Below are 21,829 nucleotides of genomic sequence, written 5' to 3' on the forward strand. Positions count from 1 at the left end.
GCTAGATCTTCTGGATACCTTGCTGCAACTTTTATGTCAGCACCTGCTGCTTCACCTTGCACTTTTATGTTATGCAGACAGCTTCTTTCCTTAAACCTCCTGAGCCAACCTTTGCTAGCTTCACCTTTGCAGCTTCCTCGTCTCTCTCAGGACTTCATAGACTTGAAGAGAGTTAGGGCCTTGCTCTGGATTAGGCTTTGACTTGAGAGAATGTTGTAGCTGGTTTGATCTATCCAGACTACTAAAACTTTCTCCATATCAGCAATAAGGCTATCTTGCTTTCTTATCGTTCATGTGTTCACTGGAGCAGCACTTTTAATTTCCTTCAAGAACTTTTCCTTTGCATTCACAGTTTGGCTAACTGTTTGGTGCAAGAGACCTACCTTTCGGCCTTCTTGGCTTTTGACAAGCCTTTCTCTCTAAGCTTAGTCATTTTTAGTTTTTGATTTAAAGTGAGAGCTGTGTGACTCTTCCTTTCACTTGCACACATAAGGGTCATTGTAGGGTTATTAATTGGCCTAATTTCTATATTGTTGTGTCTCAGGGAATAGGGAAGCCCGAGGAAAGGGAGAGAGATGGGGGAACAGCCAGTTGGTCTCAGATCACATATAACATTTATCGATTTAAGTTTGCTGTCTTATATGGGCCCAGTTCATGGCACCCCAAAACAATTACAATAGTAACATCAAAGATTACTGATCACAGGTTAGCACAACAAATATAATAATAATGAAAAAGTTGGAAATATTGCGAGAATTACCAAACTATAACACAGAGACAAGAAGTGAGCAAATGCTGTTGGAAAAAATGGTACCAATAGACTTGCTCGTCGCAAGGTTGCCACAGTCTTCAATTTGTAAAAAGCACAGTATCTGTGAAACACAGATAAACACACAATAAAGCAAAGCACAGTAAAACGAAGTATGCCTGTACCCCGACTTAACAGAGTCTAAAATTAACAATTATGTCTATGATTGTCATGACCACTACAAGAATATTAGAATGTTTTAGCTTCAGTTATCCATCTCGTTTTATATGTTATTGTTACTTATTATTTTAGTCCCATCTTGTGTTGTATTTCCCAGATTAATTATGTGTAATTATTATTTTCATTTTATAAATTCAAAACTTGTTTAGATTTTCTCACATGTTTACCTGTTTTCTCTGCTCACTACTGCTTTTTACATCTTACTCTTTTCTTGTGAGTTCAGTTTATTTCTGAAGTGCATCCTTTAGATGTCTTTTTAAACAAGGATCAATGAATAGTAAACTCTATCTTTGTCTTAAAATGCCTTTATGTTGCCTTGCATATTCAGTGATAATTTAGTGATATTAGTGATAATATGAACATACCTAGGAATGGACTAGGTTTTTGTCTTTGGTATCTTTTTATTGTAAAATAAAACACAAAAACAAAATGAAAGTATGGCTTAGTGAGTTATTACTATAAAGCAAACACTCTTATAACCACCACTCAAGTTAAAAAATAGAAATTTGCTACCCATGGGTATATTTTTATTTAGTCTGCTTGGGACTCTCGCAACATTCAGGATAATTTTCTCAAATATGTCTTATACTTCACAGATTCTCTTTAGTTGTGTCTAATCTGTTTAGTCTGCCTATTTTTATTGTATTTTTTCATTTATACAGTTCTATTGTATTCTTTTTCATCTCTTTCTAGTTTTTTCTATGCTGCTATATTGTTTTATGGATATTTTCCTTTCTTTATGTCTTTCATCTTTTACAACATACTAGGCCTTTTCTAGATTGCTCTTCTAGTATTTCAAGTAATTCTTCTGTTTTATTTGCACAGTATAGTTCACTAATTTGTAATTTTGAGACTCCAGTGCTTTATCTGTGTGAATCCTGAGGCAGCTAAGTAGTGGGAATTCCTCTGGTTCTGTCATATGTTCCAGAGTGTCACCATGTTGGACCAGATTTTCTCACTTTCCCATACTATGGAGGAAAGAGTAAATTTAGGTCCCAAATCTACAAGAGCCACAAGCCTAGGGATTTGATTCCACAAGAGGAACATTTATTTGTTTGTTTTTAAATCTAGGGCTCAGACAGAAACAAACCTGTGCTACTGGGTGAATTTATTTTTTCTAGACTTTGCTTTCACTGAGGGTTCAGCTTCCTTAGATTCCAAGGTTTACACAAGAGTAGTAATTCCAGTCCACCTCTTTAGAGCCGAGGGCCTCATCTTTTGTCCTTATAAAAGTATTGAAATTCAAGCTTCTGGATTGCTAGGATCTGAAACAACTTCCCTTCCTTTCCTTTGTGCTTCCGCGGCCCAGGTCCTATGGGTACCTCTGGTTTTCAGCATCCTCTTTGTGGCTGCCACCTAGGGATTCTCCTTTCTGTCTTGGGAGCATAGACTTGGATGATTAGCAATGCAATATTTCTTCTTAAAAATCTAACATTTGGATATTTGTTGTGAGATTTGTCAAAATTGAGATGGGAAAAAATACAGAATGGGGGAATAAAAATTTCTTTGGTAATTTTACATTTAACTCACAAATTTATCTATATATCATAAGCAGATAAGATCAAGATAAAACATTGGCAAATAAAAGCTAGGCATGAATTAATCTCGTGTTTATTGAGAAATGCCTGAGGGTTTGGCAGTTGAGTTCCTATTTGGATTCTTCCTTAGAAGGAAACCAGTTTTTTGTCCAGTGTTACCTGTTCTTTCTCTCTAAGGCACAGTGAAGCCTCCTTGATCAGCTGATACTTAAAACACAAGAATACTCCGTATTATGTGCCAGGATGGTGCACACACTGCTTTTACTATTTTCACATTCAATTAAATTCTCCTTCACAATCTTTTAACACTGTAGTGTTTAATAAGTAATGTAGCTTATAAAATAGTATGGACTTAACTGCAAAATTGGCTGATTGCCTGTCTCCTTGAGAAAAATATTAATTTTTAATAAACAATAATCATAATAGAGTTTAGCTATGCTAGCCTAGCCTTTTTATATCATAGTTCATAACCTATTACCTTGAAATCTTTTTTGTCCCCGCCAGAGACCTTCCCCTATCATACTTCATCAGTTTGTCTTCTGGGTACAATTATTTGAAAGGCATTCTGCATACATTCTAGATCAGTGGTCCCCAACCCCCGGGCCCCTGACGGGTACCTGTCCGCTGCCTGTTAGGAATTGGGCCACACGGCAGGAGGTGAGTGGCGAGTGAGCAAAACTTCATCTGCCACTCCCCATTGCTTGCATTGCTGCCTGAACCATCCCCCCATTCCCCCCCTTCCCCTGGTCCATGGAAAAATTGTCTTCCGTGAAATCGGTCCCTGGTGCCGAAAAGGTTGGGGACCGCTGCTCTAGATAACATGAATCTTCCTAGGCTGATAAACACAAATTCAAAAGTTAAAATTGGGGCTATTTTTTACAATAGAAGATATAAACTCTTAGGAAATTGAGACTGACACACTAAAAGTTAGAATTCGGAGGGAGTAACACTTCCATTTGGGGCAGAGGAAGAGGAAGCAGATACAGAATTGCAAGAGGCTAAAATGGCAGTGTTTTAAAATAACAGAGAGACTTAAGAAATACTTTGTCTTTGTTTACTATTATTTCTCAGGGATTGGAACTTCCCAACACTTAAGCTTAATTTTGCTGACTCTTGGAATTTTTATAAATTAAATAATTATCTCAATTATTTATTAATGTAGACACTACCTATGTCCCTCCCTCCTCCCCCCCAAAAAACAGAGAAGCTAAAGTGAATTTTAAAAAAGCTCAGAAATCACACAGAGAAGGTAGAAGAAATATCTTTGAGGACTTAATGTGGTTCTGAGCTTCCTGTATGTCAAGACAATGGAGAACTGAACTACATTGTTGCATAATTCTCATTGTCAGATAAAGAAAAAAAAGAGACAGGGAAAGTGGTGGTGACTATCAGATCTTTCCCACAGTAATCAATAAGATCCATATGTTTCTTACTGGTTTTACACTAAACTTATGAATATCTAGTATTTTGAAGAAGAGTGTGGATTTTCATGACTTTCAAGTTGTAAAATTTAAGCATTGTCACATACTTAAAAGAAAATATGCATTATTCCAAAGTGGCTTGTAACACAGATATGCCTATAAATAGAAATGAAAATTTGTATGTACTAAAAAGTCTAGTTTTCTAAATAAATAAAAATCTAGAGAAGCAATAAATCAAAACTTGTGATCTTTTTACTCATAAACCATTTTGGAGAATTATTTTTATTTTCTTTCAATATATCTAAACTTGATTTAGGATATGTTTTAAAGGTATCTTTTAAGATGAGATCAAATGACACAGACATAGAAAAGAAACTTATGGTTACCAAAGGGGAAAGGGGGAGGAGGGATAAATTTGGAAGTTGGGGTTAACAGATACATACTACTGTACGTAAAATAGATAAACTACAAGGACCTACTATATAGCACAGGGATCTGTATTCAATATCTTGTAATAACCATTATAATGGAAAAGAACCTAAAAAAGAATATATATATGTATATATGTATAACCAAATCACTTTGCTGTATACCTGAAACATTGTGAATCAACTATACTTCAATAAATTAATTAATTTTAACTAGAACAGTTGACTGGAATTCACAAAGAAAGATGAGATCAAATGATAAATACTACGACTTAGCAATTTTTCTGTGTTTCTTTATGTCAGCTATATAATGATTTTTGCTTAATATCCTATAAAGGGCTATTGCATAATAAATAGTGTATTAACTACAAACACTACATATTTAGTTATATGAAGCTTGGGAATTTTTTTTTTTAGCTTTTCAAACTATGACCAGGCTTTACTTCATACACATTCTTTTTTCTTTGTTTTGTTTTGTTTTTGATATATATATACTTTTTTTTTAATTGGAGTATAATTGCTTTACAATTTGTGTTAGTTTCTGCTGTAGAACAAAGTGAATCAGCTATATGTATACATACATCCCCTCCCTCTGGAGCCTCCCTCCCACTCCCCCTATCCCACTAAAAAGTAATTTTGGAGTATTTCTTTTTTAATAATTCAGTGAAGAAATGAATGCTTCCTAAGCATTCACGTATTTTTTTCAATCTAAACATGTCTAACAAAATGTTTAAAATTATTCATTACTTTTTATATGCAAATTTATATGAAATCAATTTTATTTAGCCTTAATCGTTCCAGTAGTTTGATACAAAATTAGCATTTGGTACTGAAGTGATCAAGCAGAGAGATAATGACATTTGATATATGGTTTATCATAGCTGTTCAATGAGATTATTCTGCCAGATAACAAGAAAGAAAATTTTCTACAGATCTAAGCATAACTGGATTATTTCTTTTACTTTCTAGGGGAACAGTGATCTTTCAATATATATATAGTATATAAAAAGAAAGAAGTGAGTCATAAACCATATTAATTTTATTTTTCTTTATATAAAATAATATGTTTATATAAAATTATTGAGCTGTATATATCATAAATAAGTAGTTTTAATACATTTGTTATCACAGGGTTTAAATAAATTCATTACATTCATTATCTGTGGGCTGAACTTTCAGCCAATAAAACTAGGGACTTCTACCACTTCTATAACATTGCTAGGGTAGTGTCCTTTATGGTTAAAGCTGGTAAATAAGAAGAATGCTTATTTTTCTTGAAACCTTGCTGGTAGAAGAAGAATCAAGTGTAAATTGAAAAGCTTCCTCTAAAATAGTTTTGTAAAATATTTTAATGGCACCAAAGTGCCTTTAAAGTTTTAGATATAGCCATATGAATGTACATTGTTAAGAATTATTTTTCCCCTGTTTAATATATCTGCATAACAATTCATATTTTTTTTCTCCTTATTACATTGAGATATGACACAGTTGGTCATTTTTTTAATTACGTAATTTTTTAAGATTAATTTTAAGGATGATATATTAAATTAGCCCTTTTTAATGTTCTACAAAAGAGAAACAACTGTCTTTAAGAGGCAGTATTTTTTTTAAAAGACAGTTCTGCTCATCATCACTTAAACCCACCATCGGCAGTGCCAAACTTAAACATGATGGTAAGATTGGAAAAATTCTTTTCATCCGTTTTCATCTTTGGGTTCCCTGTTTCCCTTCTTAGCATTTGATCTTCCTTTCTCCTTCAGGTTTCCCAATGTTTTCCCAATCTTGCCGATCTGGAAATAAAGTCATTCATACTACTAGGACTATTGGCACTTACAAGAACAGTTAAAGAAATCAGTGATTGAAATATATACACACACAGAAAAAAAGAAGAGCGAATGAGTGGATTCATTAATGGATGGATGGATGGTTGGACGGACGGACAGATGGATGATAGTAGAGTTTCAGGGCTTAAAAAGTTTACCCGTTTACCTCATACTGTATAGGTGTGTATATATAGGTCTGCCTGGTGAGAATAAGGTCTGTCAAGTAGCTTCTGCCACTACTTTGCTACTGTGGTGTATCTCAACACTGCCGTGTAGTATTAACTCTCTCTTCTTGTCACTTGTCATACGAGCTTAAAATCGAATCCCTTTTTCTTTGTTTGATTGTTTGTTTAAGGCTGAAAGAGCATATTCCTTTTGTGGAACTATTGAATACATGGCACCAGATATTGTCAGAGGGGGAGATTCAGGACATGACAAGGTACGTTCTATTTTTGACACTTCCTGATATATTGCTATAAAATGTATGTTAAGAATCCTAGTTTAGCACTTGTGTTTGTTTTTGTTTAATTTGTGGACAAAGACTTCTAGACAGGTGCACAAATAAATCCTCTTTTGCAACCCAGAGCTCATTGTTCAGTATGAGTTTTGATACAGATAAGAAGGAACATGATACCTAAGAGAGTCAAGTGATGGGGGTGTATTGATAAACATAAAGATTGCTTCTAGGACTATAGAACTGATAATTTCCCTCATATTTTAAATTATCAGCTGTATTGATTTAGTACTCTAATTTTAACGTTGACATGAAACAAAGATGGCTTCTTTTTTTAGGCTTTTATCTTGAACAGAGTGTCTGGATAATTTTAAAAGGTATTGGCATATCCCAATGATCTGTACTGTTCTAGGGTGTGATGGCTTAGGAGTGAATATGATTTGAACCTAATACATTTTTAGAGGGTGTCAAATTCAGAACCAGGCAGATCCATCTCCTGACCCTAAACATGGTCCTAAAGTAAATCGCTTGAGGAAATTGGATCCCAAAGATTACAGGTGGGGAATTTTGAAGTGTGTCCATATTTCATTGGAGATCAAAGAAGCCTAACTAAAAGAATTGTGGGCTGACTCACATGATAACTTCTTTTTGAAAGGGCTGTTTTATCTTGAAGATTATGAGTTTGGAGGAACTAAGGTGATTGGCAGTGGAAAGAATCAGGACATGTGAAATTCCTTAAAAATTTATTGACTTAAATAACTTTGTCTGTGTTACACATAATAAAAAAAAACCCTTTACAAAAAAAAAGAAAAACAGAATCTTAGTTAATAACCTAGGCCCTCTTTTTGGTGTTATCTTCATTTTTTTAACCTTTCCTTTGCTTTGTATACACGAACATATTATGATATCTAGTGTTTTGGAGGAAAAAAGATAATGGAAAGGTTAGGACATTCTAGATTTCCCTTTTTTCAGGTTTTGTTGATGAGGATAATATTTTGTTTTATAGAATAATACTCTTGTTAAAGGAAATCTCAAAATCGACTAATTCTTCAAATAATAATTTTTATTTTATTTCCGTTAAAAGTATCACGTCTTGGGCTTCCCTGGTGGCGCAGTGGTTGAGAGTCCGCCTGCCGATGCAGGGGACACGGGTTCGTTCCCCGGTCTGGGAGGATCCCACATGCCGCGGAGCGGCTGGGCCCGTGAGCCATGGCCGCTGAGCCTGCGCGTCCGGAGCCTGTGCTCCGCAACGGGAGAGGCCACAACACTGAGAGGCCCGCGTACCGCAAAAAAAAAAAAAAAAAAAAAAAAAAAAGTATCATGTCTTGAGCAAAGCATCCGTTGTAACCCTGTTTAAAACAGAAATCACCCTTTGTCTGTTGTATGTGACCTGGCCTTTTAGGACACACCTGGGCCACAGTACAATGCAGAGGTGTCATGAATGCAAAAACAGTGCACATTGTCCCCATTGGAGTCATGCTGAATGACTATGGACAGTGCTTATTGGCATTATTGATTTTTGCTAGAGAAACATATGGAAACTATTTCACCTTCAGTCAATAATTTGCTTTGTAAGAGATCCTTAAAAAGGGAGTCTCTCATATTTTCTTATTCTTAATTTTTGCTTTTAACTTTGTAGTGATATTGGAAACTTTGTTGATTACCTCTTCAACAGAAAAAAACCATTGTGACAATCCTTGGAGAAAGAAAACAGTTCTTCATTCAAGATAGTCTAAGTTTGTTTTCCTAAGCCTTCTAAAAAACTCAGTCTTTTCCCTCCTCACTTCCCTTTGTATGTGCAAAATGAAGACTGTAGATGAGGCTTTCTAAGTAGTTATAAAATCGAGGTCACATATTTTTTTCTTCTTGTATTAAAGGGTACAGATTTGTTCAGTTCTTTCTTAACACTTTTGCTTTATTAATAACGTTCTCCAAATAAGGAATTCTGACTATTTTTTGCTCCTCATCTCCCCATCTTCCTCATCCCCTTTCAAAATCTCACATATACAGTAGGAATATCTTTTTTTTTTTTTTGGCTGCGTCGGGTCTTAGTTGTGGCATGCAGGATATTCGTTGAGGCATGTGGGATCGTTTGTTGCGGCGCGGGCTCTTCATTGTGGCGCACGGGCTTCTCTCTAGTTGTGGCGTGTGGGGGTTTTTTTTCCTCTCTCTAGTTGTGGTGCAGGCTCCAGAGTGCATGGGCTCTGTAGTTTGCAGCACGCGAGCTCAGTAGTTGTGGCACATGGGCTTAGTTGCCCTGTGGCATGTGGGATCTTAGTTCCCTGACCAGGGATTGAACCCACATCCCCCTGCATTGGAAGGCGGATTCTTCACCACTGGACCACCAGGGAAGTCCCCAGTAGGAATATCTTAACAGTGGAGAATCGGTGGTCTCCTTGCTAATGACTAATCATGCATTTATGAGCCCTTAGGAGTTCTTCAAGTTTGTGTGGTATTGGTTTCAGTCCATGACTAGGAATCTGATTATAGATCTGTATTAATTTACAAGCATGGTTCAAATCCAACGTTCTAAGGGTCCTGACTCAGCTGGCAGTAAAGCTGCTTGTATAAATAAAAGAATTGAATTACTGATTTAGTTTCTATGTTATTGTTATGTATTTTCTTTAAAATAACTCTAGGCTCACAAACTACATCATCTCTCTGAAATCTTGGCTCTGAAATTTGGAAGCAGAGAGTTTAAAATTTTAGCACCAGTTAATTTCTCATTGCTGTAAGCTCATATATCCAACAATTATTGAAATCTTGATTTGCCTAATTGTAAAGGAACTAATTTTCAATATATCAAGATTCTTTAAATTCTGTATAATTTGCTACGCTCTCAGTTCAGGTAACTGCTTTTATAAATTGTTTTCCAACGTAGATCACATTTTATTTTATATTATTTTCAGTCTTTCCATACCTCCCAGAAAGTGAAGACTGCTAGATTTATGTGATTGGTTCCATAAGAGGAATTGATATAGGTGGTTATGAAAAAATAACATCTTTTGATGGGATTTTTTTCATTTTTGTTCTTTGGCTTTAAGAAATTTCATATTTATTGGAGCTGAATAGTTAATAAAAATGCTGATTGGTACATTTTTCCCCCTATCCTAAGTCCAAAGATTTTACTTACTTAAAATTTTTTTAATTTATTTAAAATTTAAAAATTTTTTGGGGGTAGGGAGGGATGGGTTGGGAGTTTGGGGTTAGCAGATGCAAATTGCTATATATAGAATGGATAAACAACAAGGTCCTACTGTATAGCACAGGGAACTATATTTAATATCCTGTGATAAACCAAATGGAAAAGAATATTAAAAAATTTATATATATATATATATCTGAATCACTTTGCTGTATAGCAGAAATTAACATAACATTGTAAGTCAACCATACTTTAATTAAAAAAATTTTTTTTTTAATTAGCCTAAGTAAAACCATTACTAGTTTAGGAAATAATTGAAACACTTATAGCAATAGAAACACTTGATTGACTTCTCTATGTTTAAATTCTGAGGATACCTGTATATTTGTCCTCTCAATGTCTTTTTTGCATGTGCTAATTTAATACTCCTTGCACAGGAAGCTGTGCACAAAATCTTTTTGTCAAAATATTGTCAAATATATAGATTTATTTTGTTCATTTTTCTTTTTATATAAAATACAATTAATATTCTAGAAAATGAAATTACTGTTGTTTTATAGGCAGTTGACTGGTGGAGTTTAGGTGTTCTAATGTATGAATTACTAACTGGAGCATCTCCTTTCACTGTTGATGGAGAGAAGAATTCCCAAGCTGAGATATCTAGGTAAGACCTAACAAAATAAAATAAGTGTATTGTTTTCTCAAAGGAACTGATCAAACTTCTGCAATTGGGCTGATAGAAAAAATACTTTTTTTTAATGGGGTAGACAAAAACGATGTGTAAGTGGTAAATTTCCAATTATATTCCTGTAAGATATAGATATATAACCTTTATATTTCTTTATATTTTATATGCCCAATTAGATCTTAATTTTCGTAGATAGTGTCGTAATTTTTGTGTGCTCCAAAGTACTTAGCGTATCGTCTTAACCTAATGTTTATTTGATGGATACTTTTTTCCCACTGTATACATAATGGAATTTCTTTGTGACTTTAACATAAAGAAACAGTAGTGATATTTTTCAAATCATGGATATAGGCTCAATAGAAACAAATACCATAAAGTCACCCTCTTGTAGGTTATCATAGCACCGTTTTGTTCCTTTCCTTCATAGCAGTTATCACAATTGCAGTGTTACATTTTTGTTTGTAATTATTTGATTAACGTCTGTCTGTCCCACTAGACTGTGAGCTCTGTGAGAGCCAGGGGCCCGTCTGGCTTTGATCCTCAGCACTGTACGCTTAGATGCCAGCACAGTGCTTACCGTGCAGAATTCAATGAATGTTCTTGGAATGAAATGAGTTAATGAACAAATAAACAAAGTGTGATAAAACATTGTACTAATTACTAGTTATGTTTTTGTCCTGTTTTTACTTGAATTTTATAACTTTGAGAACAGATTTGACATTAAAAATTAAAAATTGAGACTTCCACTTCTTACCAAGATGGAATAACAGGGACCGGATTTACTTTCCTGCCTGAAACAATTTTTTAAGTGGGCAAAATATATGAAACCACAGTGTGGAAGACATTGAACATCTAGCAATGAAGCACAGTGAACCCTGAGAGACGGGAAATAAATGAGGTGAGCCCTATGATTGCCCAGCTTACTGCCTTGAGAGAGTATCCAGGCTGCAGTACAGGGAGGGGAAACACAAGTGGAGCTGAGATGGAAATGACCCAGGAAAGCCGGGGAAGCTGGAGTTTGCAGGGCAGAGTGTTGGAGAGGAGAAAGCTGCAGAGAGAGAGTGAAGTTCAGAGCTTTGCCGAAGGTACCCCTCAAATACTATTCAGTTAAGTAGTGATAAGCGCCATGTGTGATGGAACTACTCAGTATAGCTAAGATGTTATTTCTCTCCAAATTGATCTATAGATTCAGCACAATTAGAATCCCAGCAGGCTTTTTTTTTTTTTAGTAGAAATTGACACCCTGGGTCTAAATGCCTAGGACCTGGGTCTAAATGCATAGGATAGGCAAATCACCTTTGAAACAGTAGACCAACGGGGATTTGAAGACTCACAAGCTGCAACAATTAAGACACTGTGGTGTTTGTATCAAAATACACAACTCATCAGTGAAATAGAATAGAGAGTGCAGAAATAGAACCACACAGGTATAGGTAGCTGATTTTTTTTTTTTTTTTTACAAAGGTGCAGAGTCAGTTTGGTGGAGGAAAGATAGCTTTTCAACAAATGATTCTGGAACCATTGGCTATCATATGGAAAAAAATGAACTTCAATAAATACTTCACTCTATAGAAAAATTTTAAATGGATCATAGACCTAAAATGTAAATCTTAAAATTATAAAATTTCTGGAAGAAAACATGAAGGAAAATCTTTGTGCCCTTGCGTTAGGCAAACATTTCTTAGATAAGACACAAAAAGTGCAGTCTGTAAAAGCAAACTGATAAATTGAACTTCATCCAAATTAAATACTTCTGCTCTTCGAAAGAAACTGTTCAGAGAATGGAAAGACAAGCACGGACTGGGGTAAAATTACAAATTATGTCTGATAAAAGACTGGTATCCAGAATATATAAAGAACACTCAAAACTCAAGGAAAAAAAAACTCTCCATTTTTTAAAAGGGGCAAAAGATTTGAACAGACAGTTCACCAAAGAAGATCTGTGGGTGGCAAATGAGCACATAAAAAGATGATCGACAACATCATTAGTCTTTAGGGAAATGCAAACCAAACAACGATGAGATAGCACTATATACTCCCTGGAATGGCTAAAAATAAAGTGACTGACTATATTAGGGTTCTCCAGGGAAACAGAACCAATAGGATATATACACACATATATATAAAAGGAGATCTATTGTAAGGAATCAGCTTACACAACTATGACAGCTAAGAAGTCCCACAATTGGAAGCCGTGGTGCAATTCCAGTCCAAGTCCGAAGGCCTCCGAACCAGAGCTGCCCCTGGTGCAAATCCCAGTCCAAGGGGAGAGGACCAGTGTCCCAGGTTGAGCAGGCAGGCAGTAAGGGACTGAACCCTCCCTTCCTCTGTTTCTCTTTCTATTCAGGCCCCCAAGGGATTGGCTGGTGCCCACCCACATTGGGGAGGGGATTCAAATGCTAATCTCATCCAGAAACACCCTCACAGACACACCCAGAAATAATGGTTAACCTCAGCCTGTGTCCCAGTCATGTGACACTTGAAGTTAACCATTACAAGTCCCGCCCCTGTCACCTTGGCAGCCATTTGCATCTCCTTAAACTGTACTTGATCTCCAGATAAAGACAATAACGTGGTCATTCCACCCAACATGATACAGCTATCCCAACAACCCACTAACCCTTCCCCAGAAGAGGACATAAGGTCCTTGAGTGGTGTAGTGATAACCGCTCTTCTCCTTGAAATCCCATAACTTAAAGACTATGGTATAAGTTTAAAATACTTAACTACCATGGTTGATACAAAGTCAACACATCTTATCTAATATGATGAAGGAATAAGGGAGGAAAGGAAACAAATATATAATTTATACACACACTTATTCATAGCGAAGTAAGGAGGAAATACACATGGCAGTCACAGTCCTCGTTTCTATAACTGGTTACGGGGTCATAGCTGGTCTTTGTAACTGCCTTCTTCCACTACCCACTTTGTATTCCCTTTGCCTTCAACAAGTACCTCAGCTCGTGGGGTGATCCAAACCTTCATTCACAAAGAATGTGGGCCATTAATAGTCCTGACTAGATTGCATTGTAGTTTTCAACTGACCTTCGTCACAGGTTCTAGTCATGCTCATAGACCCTCTAGGGCATCTCCTGTACTCCAGACAGTCTTCCTTACTTCCACTGTGGAATAGTAGTCCAACTTCCCTTGACAGTAAGGATCATTCTCCCCAGCCAGTGTCGCAACTCCTTTTGCCTGTTGATTCAGAGGCCTGAGCAACCCAAAGTGGCTGGGTGGCAATCTTAATTTCCAGTTCAGTGGAATCACTGTTTCGTGTCTTGGAGGAAGCATCATTCCCCCTGGAACTAAGACCTTTAGGCTAGCAGAGCATAAAGTCATGCAAACAGAAAGCAAAAATTTTGCTAGTGGGTCACGACGGGTAGTAGTAAGTGGTGCCACTCCCATGTCTACCCCTTGATTTCTGGACCCGTGAATCCTGGCTATGGGAGAAACAGCACCATATATTGGATGTTGATTCAGAGCGTTTCAGCCTTCTGGAGAAACTTGCCGCCCTAGCTTGTGCTGTAACTGAGTCTTCGAAAGATCATTCCACCATGATATCAAGCCAGCTTCAGAATGGTGGGGAACATGGTAAGACCAGTGAATTCCATGAGCATGGTCCGTTGCTGCACTTCTTTTGCTGTGACGTGAGTTCCTTCATCAGAAACAGTGGTGCTGTGTGGAATACCATGACAGTGCTTAAGGAAGTTTGGCAGTTTGGGCAGAAATATTGCATGTAGGAAAAGCGATCCGTATCCATAGTAAGTGTCTTTTCCAATTAGAGTGAAACTCTGTCCCTTCTGTCATGTAAACAATCCATTGTAATCAACCTGCCACCATAGCTGGCTGATCACCCTGGGGATTGGTGCCGTAGTGGGCACTCAGTATTGGTCTCCACTGCTGGCAGACTGGGCACTTGGTGGTGGCTGAAGCCAGGTCAACCTTGGTGAGTAGAAACCCATGTTGCTGAGTCCATGCGTAAGCTCCATCCCTGCCCCCATGGCCACCTTGCTCATGAGCCCACTGGGTGATGACGGGTGAATGGAGAGAGGCAGATTGGTATCCACAAAACAGATCAGCCTATCCATTTGACTGTTAAAATCCTCCTCTGTTCAGGTCACCCTTTGGTGAACGTTCACATAGGACACAAATGTCTTCACATTTTTGCCCATTCAGAGGGGTCTGTCCACATACCTCGTCCCCAAATATCTTTGTCAACCAGATTTCCTTGTCAGCAGCTTTCCCATCATGTTCCTTCCAAATCCCTGACCATCCAGCCAAACCATTGGCCACAGCCCATTAATTAGTATAACATTGCTTGGTCCAAGCAAAGTGAACAACTAGGTGCACTGCTCAGAGCTCTGCCCACCGGGAAGATCTGCTTGCACCTTTGCATATCATGCAAAACCGTCTGTAAACCAAGCCTGAGCCTCCTCTTCCTCTATCAGCTAAGGTAGGGGACTCCCCATGAGGCCGTAGATGCCGGCTGGGAGACAGAAGGCAGTGTGGCAGGAGCGGGGACATGGGCACTTAGGCCACTTCTTCACGTACGTATTTGTGCCTTCAGCGCCTGCTCAGCCCAGTCCTGTGTATGTCACTTCCATTTGATGATGGAGCATTGCTGTGCACTGCCAACTCTACGGCTTGATGGATCAGATAAATGGGCATCTCAGGTTGCGTGTAACTTGGGGGCCCATAGTTAAATGTTCAGTCTTTGCTAAGGCCAAGTAGCAGATGAAAAGCTGTTTCTCAAAAGGGGGGTCGTTATCCTCAGAAGATGGCAGGGTTTTGCTCCAAGATCTTAAGGGCCTGTGCTTCAGTTCGCCTCTAGGAGCTGCCAGTCTCCAAACAGCATCCCTGTCTGCCACTTCCAGCGCCTCTGATCTGCTGGATCAGATGAACCCAGTGGCGGAGCAGCTTGCACAGCAGCCTGGACCTGGTGCAGAACCTTCTCTTGTTCTGGACCCCACTCAACAGCAGCTTTTCGGGTCACTTGGTAAATGGGTCGGAGTAACACACCCAAATGAGGAATATGTTGCCTCTCAAATCCAGAGGCCCACTGGGCATTGTGCCTCGGTAGGAGGCACCAGCTGCAACAACTTCTCCTTCACCTTGGAAGAGATATCTTGATATGCCCTATACCACTGGACTCCTAGAAATCCACTAGAGGCCCCTGAGTTTTAGTCAGATTTATTTCCCACCCTCTGACACACAAATGTCTTACCAATAAGTCTAGAGTAGTTGCTACTTCTTGCTCGCCAGGTCCAATCAGCATAAAGTCATCAATGTAATGGACCAGCGTGATTATCTATGAAGAAGAAAGGCGATCAAGAGCTTTGTGAACTGAACAATGACACAGGGCTGGAGAACAGATAACCCCTGAGGTAGGACTGTGAGGGTACACTGCTGGCCTTGCTAGCTGAAAGGAACTCTTTTTGGTGGGCCTTATGGACAGGGCTGGAGAAAAAGGGCTGCATTCCAGGTACCAGAGCTTCTATTAACTTGCTTAAGCAATGAAACCACAACTGGTACGGCAGCTGTAATTGGAGTCACCCCCTGGTTAAATTTACAATCATGCACTGTCATTCTTCAAGAGCCGTCCATCTTCTGCACAGGCTAGTTAGGCGAGTTCAATGGGGATGTGGTGGGAATCACCAATCCTGCATCTTTCAAGTCCTTGCTGGTGGCACTAATTTCGGCAATCCCCCAGGAAGTCGGTCTTGCTTTTTGATTTACTATTTTCCTAGGTAGAGGCAGTTCTAATGGCTTCCACTTGGCCTTTCCCACCAGAATTGCCCACACTCCACAGGTCAGGGAACCAATGTGGGGATTCTGCCAGCTGCCAGGTATCTCTGTTCCAATTATGCATTCTTGACCTGGGACAGTAACCACAGGATGGGGTCAGGGACCCACTGAATCCACTGTGAGATGGACCTGAGCTAAAACTCCATTAATTACTGGACCTCTGTAAGCCCCTACTCTGGCTCATGGGCCACAGTAATGTTTTGGGTCTCCTGGAATTAGTGTCAATTCAGAACCAGTGACCAGTAGTGTCTGAAAGGTCTGATGATTTCCTTTCCCCAATGTACAGTTACTCTGGTAAAAGGCCGTGGGTCCCTCTGGGGAAGGCTGGGAGGAAGGTTAACAGTACAAATTCTCAGGGTCCTTCCTCAAGGTGACCCACCATCCCCTTTATTCAAGAGGTTGTGGGTATATAAACTGGCTCAAGTGTGGGAATTGATTGAGGGACAGTTGATTGGGGGGAGGGCAGGAAAGATGACAAAGGGACACAGTGGAACTTTGGAGGGCATTGGGTATGTCCATTATCTTGATTGTGGGGATGGTTTCACAGGTGTATATATATATGTCAGAATTTATCAAGTTGTACACTTTATATGGTGAGTTTATTGTATAATACATCAATTTTACTTCAATAAAACTGCTAAATTTTTTTTAGAATGTACCTTTTACAGGACATATTAGGAAGTAAATAATTTCCCACTATTACAGCTTATTTAATTTTGAAGCTAAGTGATCAGAAATATTTCTTGTTAAAATCAAATTTAAATCATGCCTATTATTAAAATTCTAAACATGACTTTGCTTATTCTAAATGTGCTTTTTGACAGTTTGAAAATGCCTCAGAATTGTAGGAAACCTTGCCCATAGTCTTTTGAGAATTCGGGTCCCCTTGCAGGGTCACACCTGTCACGGTGACAAATGAAAGGGCAGACTTAACCTGACAACATTAAATAGTGGCTCCTCTGACTAATTCCCTCTTTCTGATTCCACATACACAAGCAATCTTCTTTTTACAGTTTTCCATTCCACCACAGGTCTGCCTGTAGAGAGACAGTATATTGCTGATCATAACGGCAGGAAAATTCTGAACCAAAAGATGTTCAAATTTAAATTGCTTTGATTGCCTTTAGATAAATTAGTTGGCATTCTGGTTTTAGCAAGAGAAAGAGAGCCTGAATCAGATTGTCTAAAATCTTAAAACTAGAGCAGATTTCTCAAGAATTTAAATAGGATTCTTTCCCTTTGATCAATTAATTATTCACTTTGTCATGTTGTTAATAATTTTGCTTAAAGCTTGGTGTTAACCTATGATTCCATGGTTTTTTTGTTTTGTTTTGTTTTCTTGAAATTTACTAACAGTGTAATAGCTGAATTATCCCACATTACTTTTGCCTTTCAAGATAATCATTCTGATTGTCTTTCCTGGTGTAAAATCTTTTACAGTCTGTTCTTTATAAAATATGCACCATTCAGAAAAATGTATCATTACCTTGTCCCCAAATGTCTTAAATAACCAGGGCTTTTTCTGATCATTGAATTCTTCCATTCCTTAATTATCGTGATCTCCCCTGAACTCTGCATACTTTCTATAGAGTTTATTTGAGATGCATCAGAATAATATATTATCCAAGTTATCTGTTTGCCTGTTGTTGTCTACAGGTAGCCTAAAATCAGGAAAAATATGTTTTCTCTGCTTATCAAATTTTAAAATATGGTAAGAATTTAGGATGAGAGGAGAACTTTCTCCATGGTGCAAGAATCCCTTTATCAGTGTCCCTGACGGTCCTCTCCTTTCTGTCTGAGTGCCATCAGTAAACAGATAACACTGTTGTGTAAGGTATTTTCAAGGAAGCCCCTTCCATCAGAATTTCTCCTCCCGTAAAACAAGCCGAAATTAGTTTCCTCTAACCTCTGCACGTCAGTTCTGGTCAGGAACCAAAGAACAGAGTAGTTCTGTGGTTTCTTCCAGACATTGCTTTAGGTGTCTGAAGATAGTTTTATCTAGGGTAAACCTTTCTAGTTCTCTTAACTGTTCATGTGAAATGATTTCTAGATTCGTCATTCCTCGGTACCATTCTGAACAAACATCAAATTGTGAACATTATAGATTTGAATGATAGCTCTTTAGCTTTTCTGTGAGTCTGTTTCTTATTTTTATTTCACGTATGTAGCATGTGCTTTTCGTACACATATGTTTCCCACTAGCTTTTACTGCCTCTGTGTAGAGCTTCCTCTTTCAGGCTATGTGTTACTGCCACACAGGAAGGTGTCCCCTCAGCCACTGGTATTGCTAGCAGTTTTTCTGCCTTCCCTTCAAGAAGGAAGCTTTTTCTTGCCTGGGGCTGTGTAAACCAGGATAATTAGATTTACCCTCACCTGGGCATCAGGACGTAGAGGTTCTGATTGCAGCTCCTCCATCATCTCGGCAGGGTTGTTTCTGTCTCACTTTCTCTGCCTTGGAAATTTACAAAGTACTTGCCAAGAGATGTTTATTTGGTATTTCATTATCCATCAATAAAGTCTACTTTACTATTGTGTTTCATAGTGCCATCCTAAGCATAATGTTATATAAATTCAGGTCTAAGTGTTATAAAAATAATGGTTTAAACAGAGCTGTAGGTGTTGTTTAGGTAGGGGGTTGGCAAACTATGGCCTGCAGGCCAAATCCATTCTGCTGCCTGTTATTGTGTAGCCTGTGAGCTAAGAATGGTTTTTACGTTCTTAAGTGGTTGAAAAACTCAAAAGGTGACCAATGTTTTGTGACGTGTGAAAATTAGATGAAATTTAAATTTCGGTGTCCATCAGTTATGTTTTATTAGAACACAGAGTACTCTTCCATTTACCTATCACGTCTGGCTGCTTTCATGCTGCAGCAACAACACTGAATAGTTGCCCCAAAGACCATATAGCTTCCAAAGCCTGAAAAATATATTGTCTGGCCTTGTATTAGTTACCCATTATCCATTGCTCAGTAACAAATGAGCTCAAAACTTAGTGGCCTAAGACAACATACATTTATTATCTCAGCATTTCTGTAGATCAGGAATCTGGGCACAGCTTAGCTAAGTCCTCCACTTCAAGGTCACTCACAGGCTGCAGTCAAGGTGTTGGCTGGGCTTTCAGTATCTCAGGGATCAACCGAGAAAGGATTTGCTTCGAAGCGCATGTGGTTGTTGGCAGGATTCAGTTCCTCTGGGTTGTTGGACTGAGAGCCTCAGTTCCTTGCTGGCTGTTGGCTGAAGACCACCCTCACTTCCTTGCTGTGTGTGCCTTTCCAACATGGCAACTTCTTCATCGAAGCATGCAAGCTGGGAAGGCAATAGAGAGAGTCTACTAGGAAGATGGAATGTTTTGTAACCTAATCATGAAAGTGGCATTCTCTCATCTTTGCTGAATAATATTGGTTATAAGAAAGTCACTAGGTCCAGGCAACACGAGGCTGTGAATACATGGAGACAGTGATCATTGGGTAGCTTAGAAATCTGCCTACCGTGGGCCTTTTACAAAAAAGTTTGCTGACCCCTGGTTTAGGTAAGAATTTATTTGTCCTCGCAACGAGTGTTTCTCTTTAAGTAATTATTTTAAAACATTGATTTTGTGTGATGTGCTAATTTAGTCTTCTAAGTGCAAAATCAAAAAACAGTAATTCTGTTGTATTTTTCTGTTTTATCCATGTTAATTATTCAGTAACATATTGAATTAGCCCATTTGTATCATTTTACATTTTCTGTTTATTGATGTCTTGCTTTCAGAGTTATGTATAGAATAACAACAAGTATCATTATTTCTTACACTAAGAAGAGATCAAATTTATTTTTTTCCTTGGCTTTCTTATTCTTCTTATGTCTTTATGATGAAATTTTTTTGTCAGCATATTTTATAAAGCCTTCTTAATTCCCCATAGGCAATTTGTTTTTTTCTTTTCTTCTCTCTAGGTATTTTTGTATCCAATAGCAGTATCTATATTTCCCAGGTGTTTTTTGACTCGTTACCCCAAATCTATTAATGTGTTTGTCACAAGAGCTATTCCTCTACCTGTTATTTAACAGGATACAATTACAGCAGCTTCAGACCGGAGTCCAGTGATGGGAGAGGAGCAGGGCGAAAATGACCCATCCCTTGGCACCATAATCCTCAGCTTTCCATCTTCCCTCTTATCCTCCTTTTCACTCCTGCTTCCCTTGCATAACACGTGGGGGGGAGGGCCAAATGGTACTGAATTACTAATTTGCCTCTGAAGCACTCCCTGGGTGGGGAGAGGGTTTGGAGCCCTTCATAAAACATAGGGCTGATCATTCCTGCCGTGGAGAGGGCCCCTCAGAGACGCCATCAGAGTGGTTGCCATTTCCTGAGCTTCCCCTCCACCTCCTGCTTCGCTGCCACCCCTGATTACCGCCCCAGCCGGTTCTCCACTGCTCCCATCCACCTGGAGCCTCAAAGGTCAGCCTCACAGCTACTGGAAAAGGCCGTGGAAAGAAGAGCTAGCCTCTGCATTCACAAATCCGCCATCTCTTTTGGTCTGCGGCGTGATCTGCTGTTCCTTACATGCCGTGGTTCTCCAGGGCCTCCCGGGAGGGTGCCCCATCCTTCAGGATAAGCATCTTGGCTCCATACTCTGGCTCTTGTTCTCTGCCTGGGCTCCTTTCCATTCAGCAATCTCTTTGCAATTCCATGTGTTCCACTCTGCTCTTGGCCCCCAACACGGCCTTAGTTTGTTGTCACATGCAGCCACTTGGTCCGCAGGAAGCCCCAAGGCCCTCTCCTATCCCTGTCATCTTGCCCTGTTAGGAAGGGCACTCTAACACAGATAATGGAGTGGGTGGAGAAGTACCAGCTTGGAGAGCATCGTCTGGGCCACAGAAAAGAGTGTAGTAAGGAGGAGGGCCTCGGAAGAGGTCTGCTGGTAAAGCCCTGGTGAGTGAAATGGGATCCCAGCTTTAGCCTAAGCCGGGCCCACCTCTGAGATTAAGACGCGTTCAGGCACGTCTGATAAACCAGTCTAGTAGACCCATCAGTAATCTAACTGTGCGGGCGTCAAAGGGAGAGGAGCCCAGGTAGACCAGCTGGGTTCACAGAGGCCTTAGCCATTGAGCGGGGAAGGACAATTCTAGGTTTCATCTGTCACTTTTAGGGAGGAGATGCTATAAGTTGAAAAGAAAAGGAATTTAGCCCAAATCTTTACAAGATCACGCACACATCTTTGGTTCCTCTAACCTCATGAGAAACAGGTATTTTCTCCCTTCGGCTTCTCAGGTGGGTGGCTTCTCAGGCAGTGGGGGTCGGAGGCCTTGTTAGAGACCTGGGGGAAAGACGAAACAAGATGCTGTAGGAGAGAGTGAAGAGGAGTGTTCATAGCTCACAGAAGACATGCCCTGGGGACTCCCAGGAATTACTGGATGAGACTTTGAGTGGAGTCGCACACTCTGCAAAAGCCAGCAGGGGTACCAGCCAAAGAATCTCATCTCATTATTCTTAATCACCCAGTGGATGTGGCCTCAGGAAGCACAGGTTAGGTGGATCTGGATCAAGAAAGAGCTCA

The 21,829-nt window shown here is 39.0% G+C and overlaps 1 protein-coding gene and 1 non-coding gene across 3 annotated transcripts in view; both read left to right on the plus strand.

The window, feature by feature from the left end:
* Nucleotides 1–21,829, plus strand: part of RPS6KA5 (ribosomal protein S6 kinase A5) — a 182,518-nt gene that overhangs the window by 130,377 nt on the left and 30,312 nt on the right. For both annotated transcript variants that reach the window (XM_060004044.1, XM_060004043.1), the window contains 2 exons: nucleotides 6,554–6,637; nucleotides 10,358–10,461. In XM_060004044.1, the coding sequence (XP_059860027.1) occupies nucleotides 6,554–6,637; nucleotides 10,358–10,461 (188 nt within the window). The remainder of the gene's footprint in view (nucleotides 1–6,553; nucleotides 6,638–10,357; nucleotides 10,462–21,829) is intronic.
* Nucleotides 6,702–6,828, plus strand: LOC132421457 (small nucleolar RNA SNORA40). The gene has a single exon (XR_009518704.1). It is a non-coding gene; the product is annotated as a small nucleolar RNA SNORA40 (small nucleolar RNA).

The sequence above is a fragment of the Delphinus delphis genome, chromosome 2 (genome assembly GCF_949987515.2).
Source record: "Delphinus delphis chromosome 2, mDelDel1.2, whole genome shotgun sequence".
NCBI classification, from domain to species: domain Eukaryota; kingdom Metazoa; phylum Chordata; class Mammalia; order Artiodactyla; family Delphinidae; genus Delphinus; species Delphinus delphis.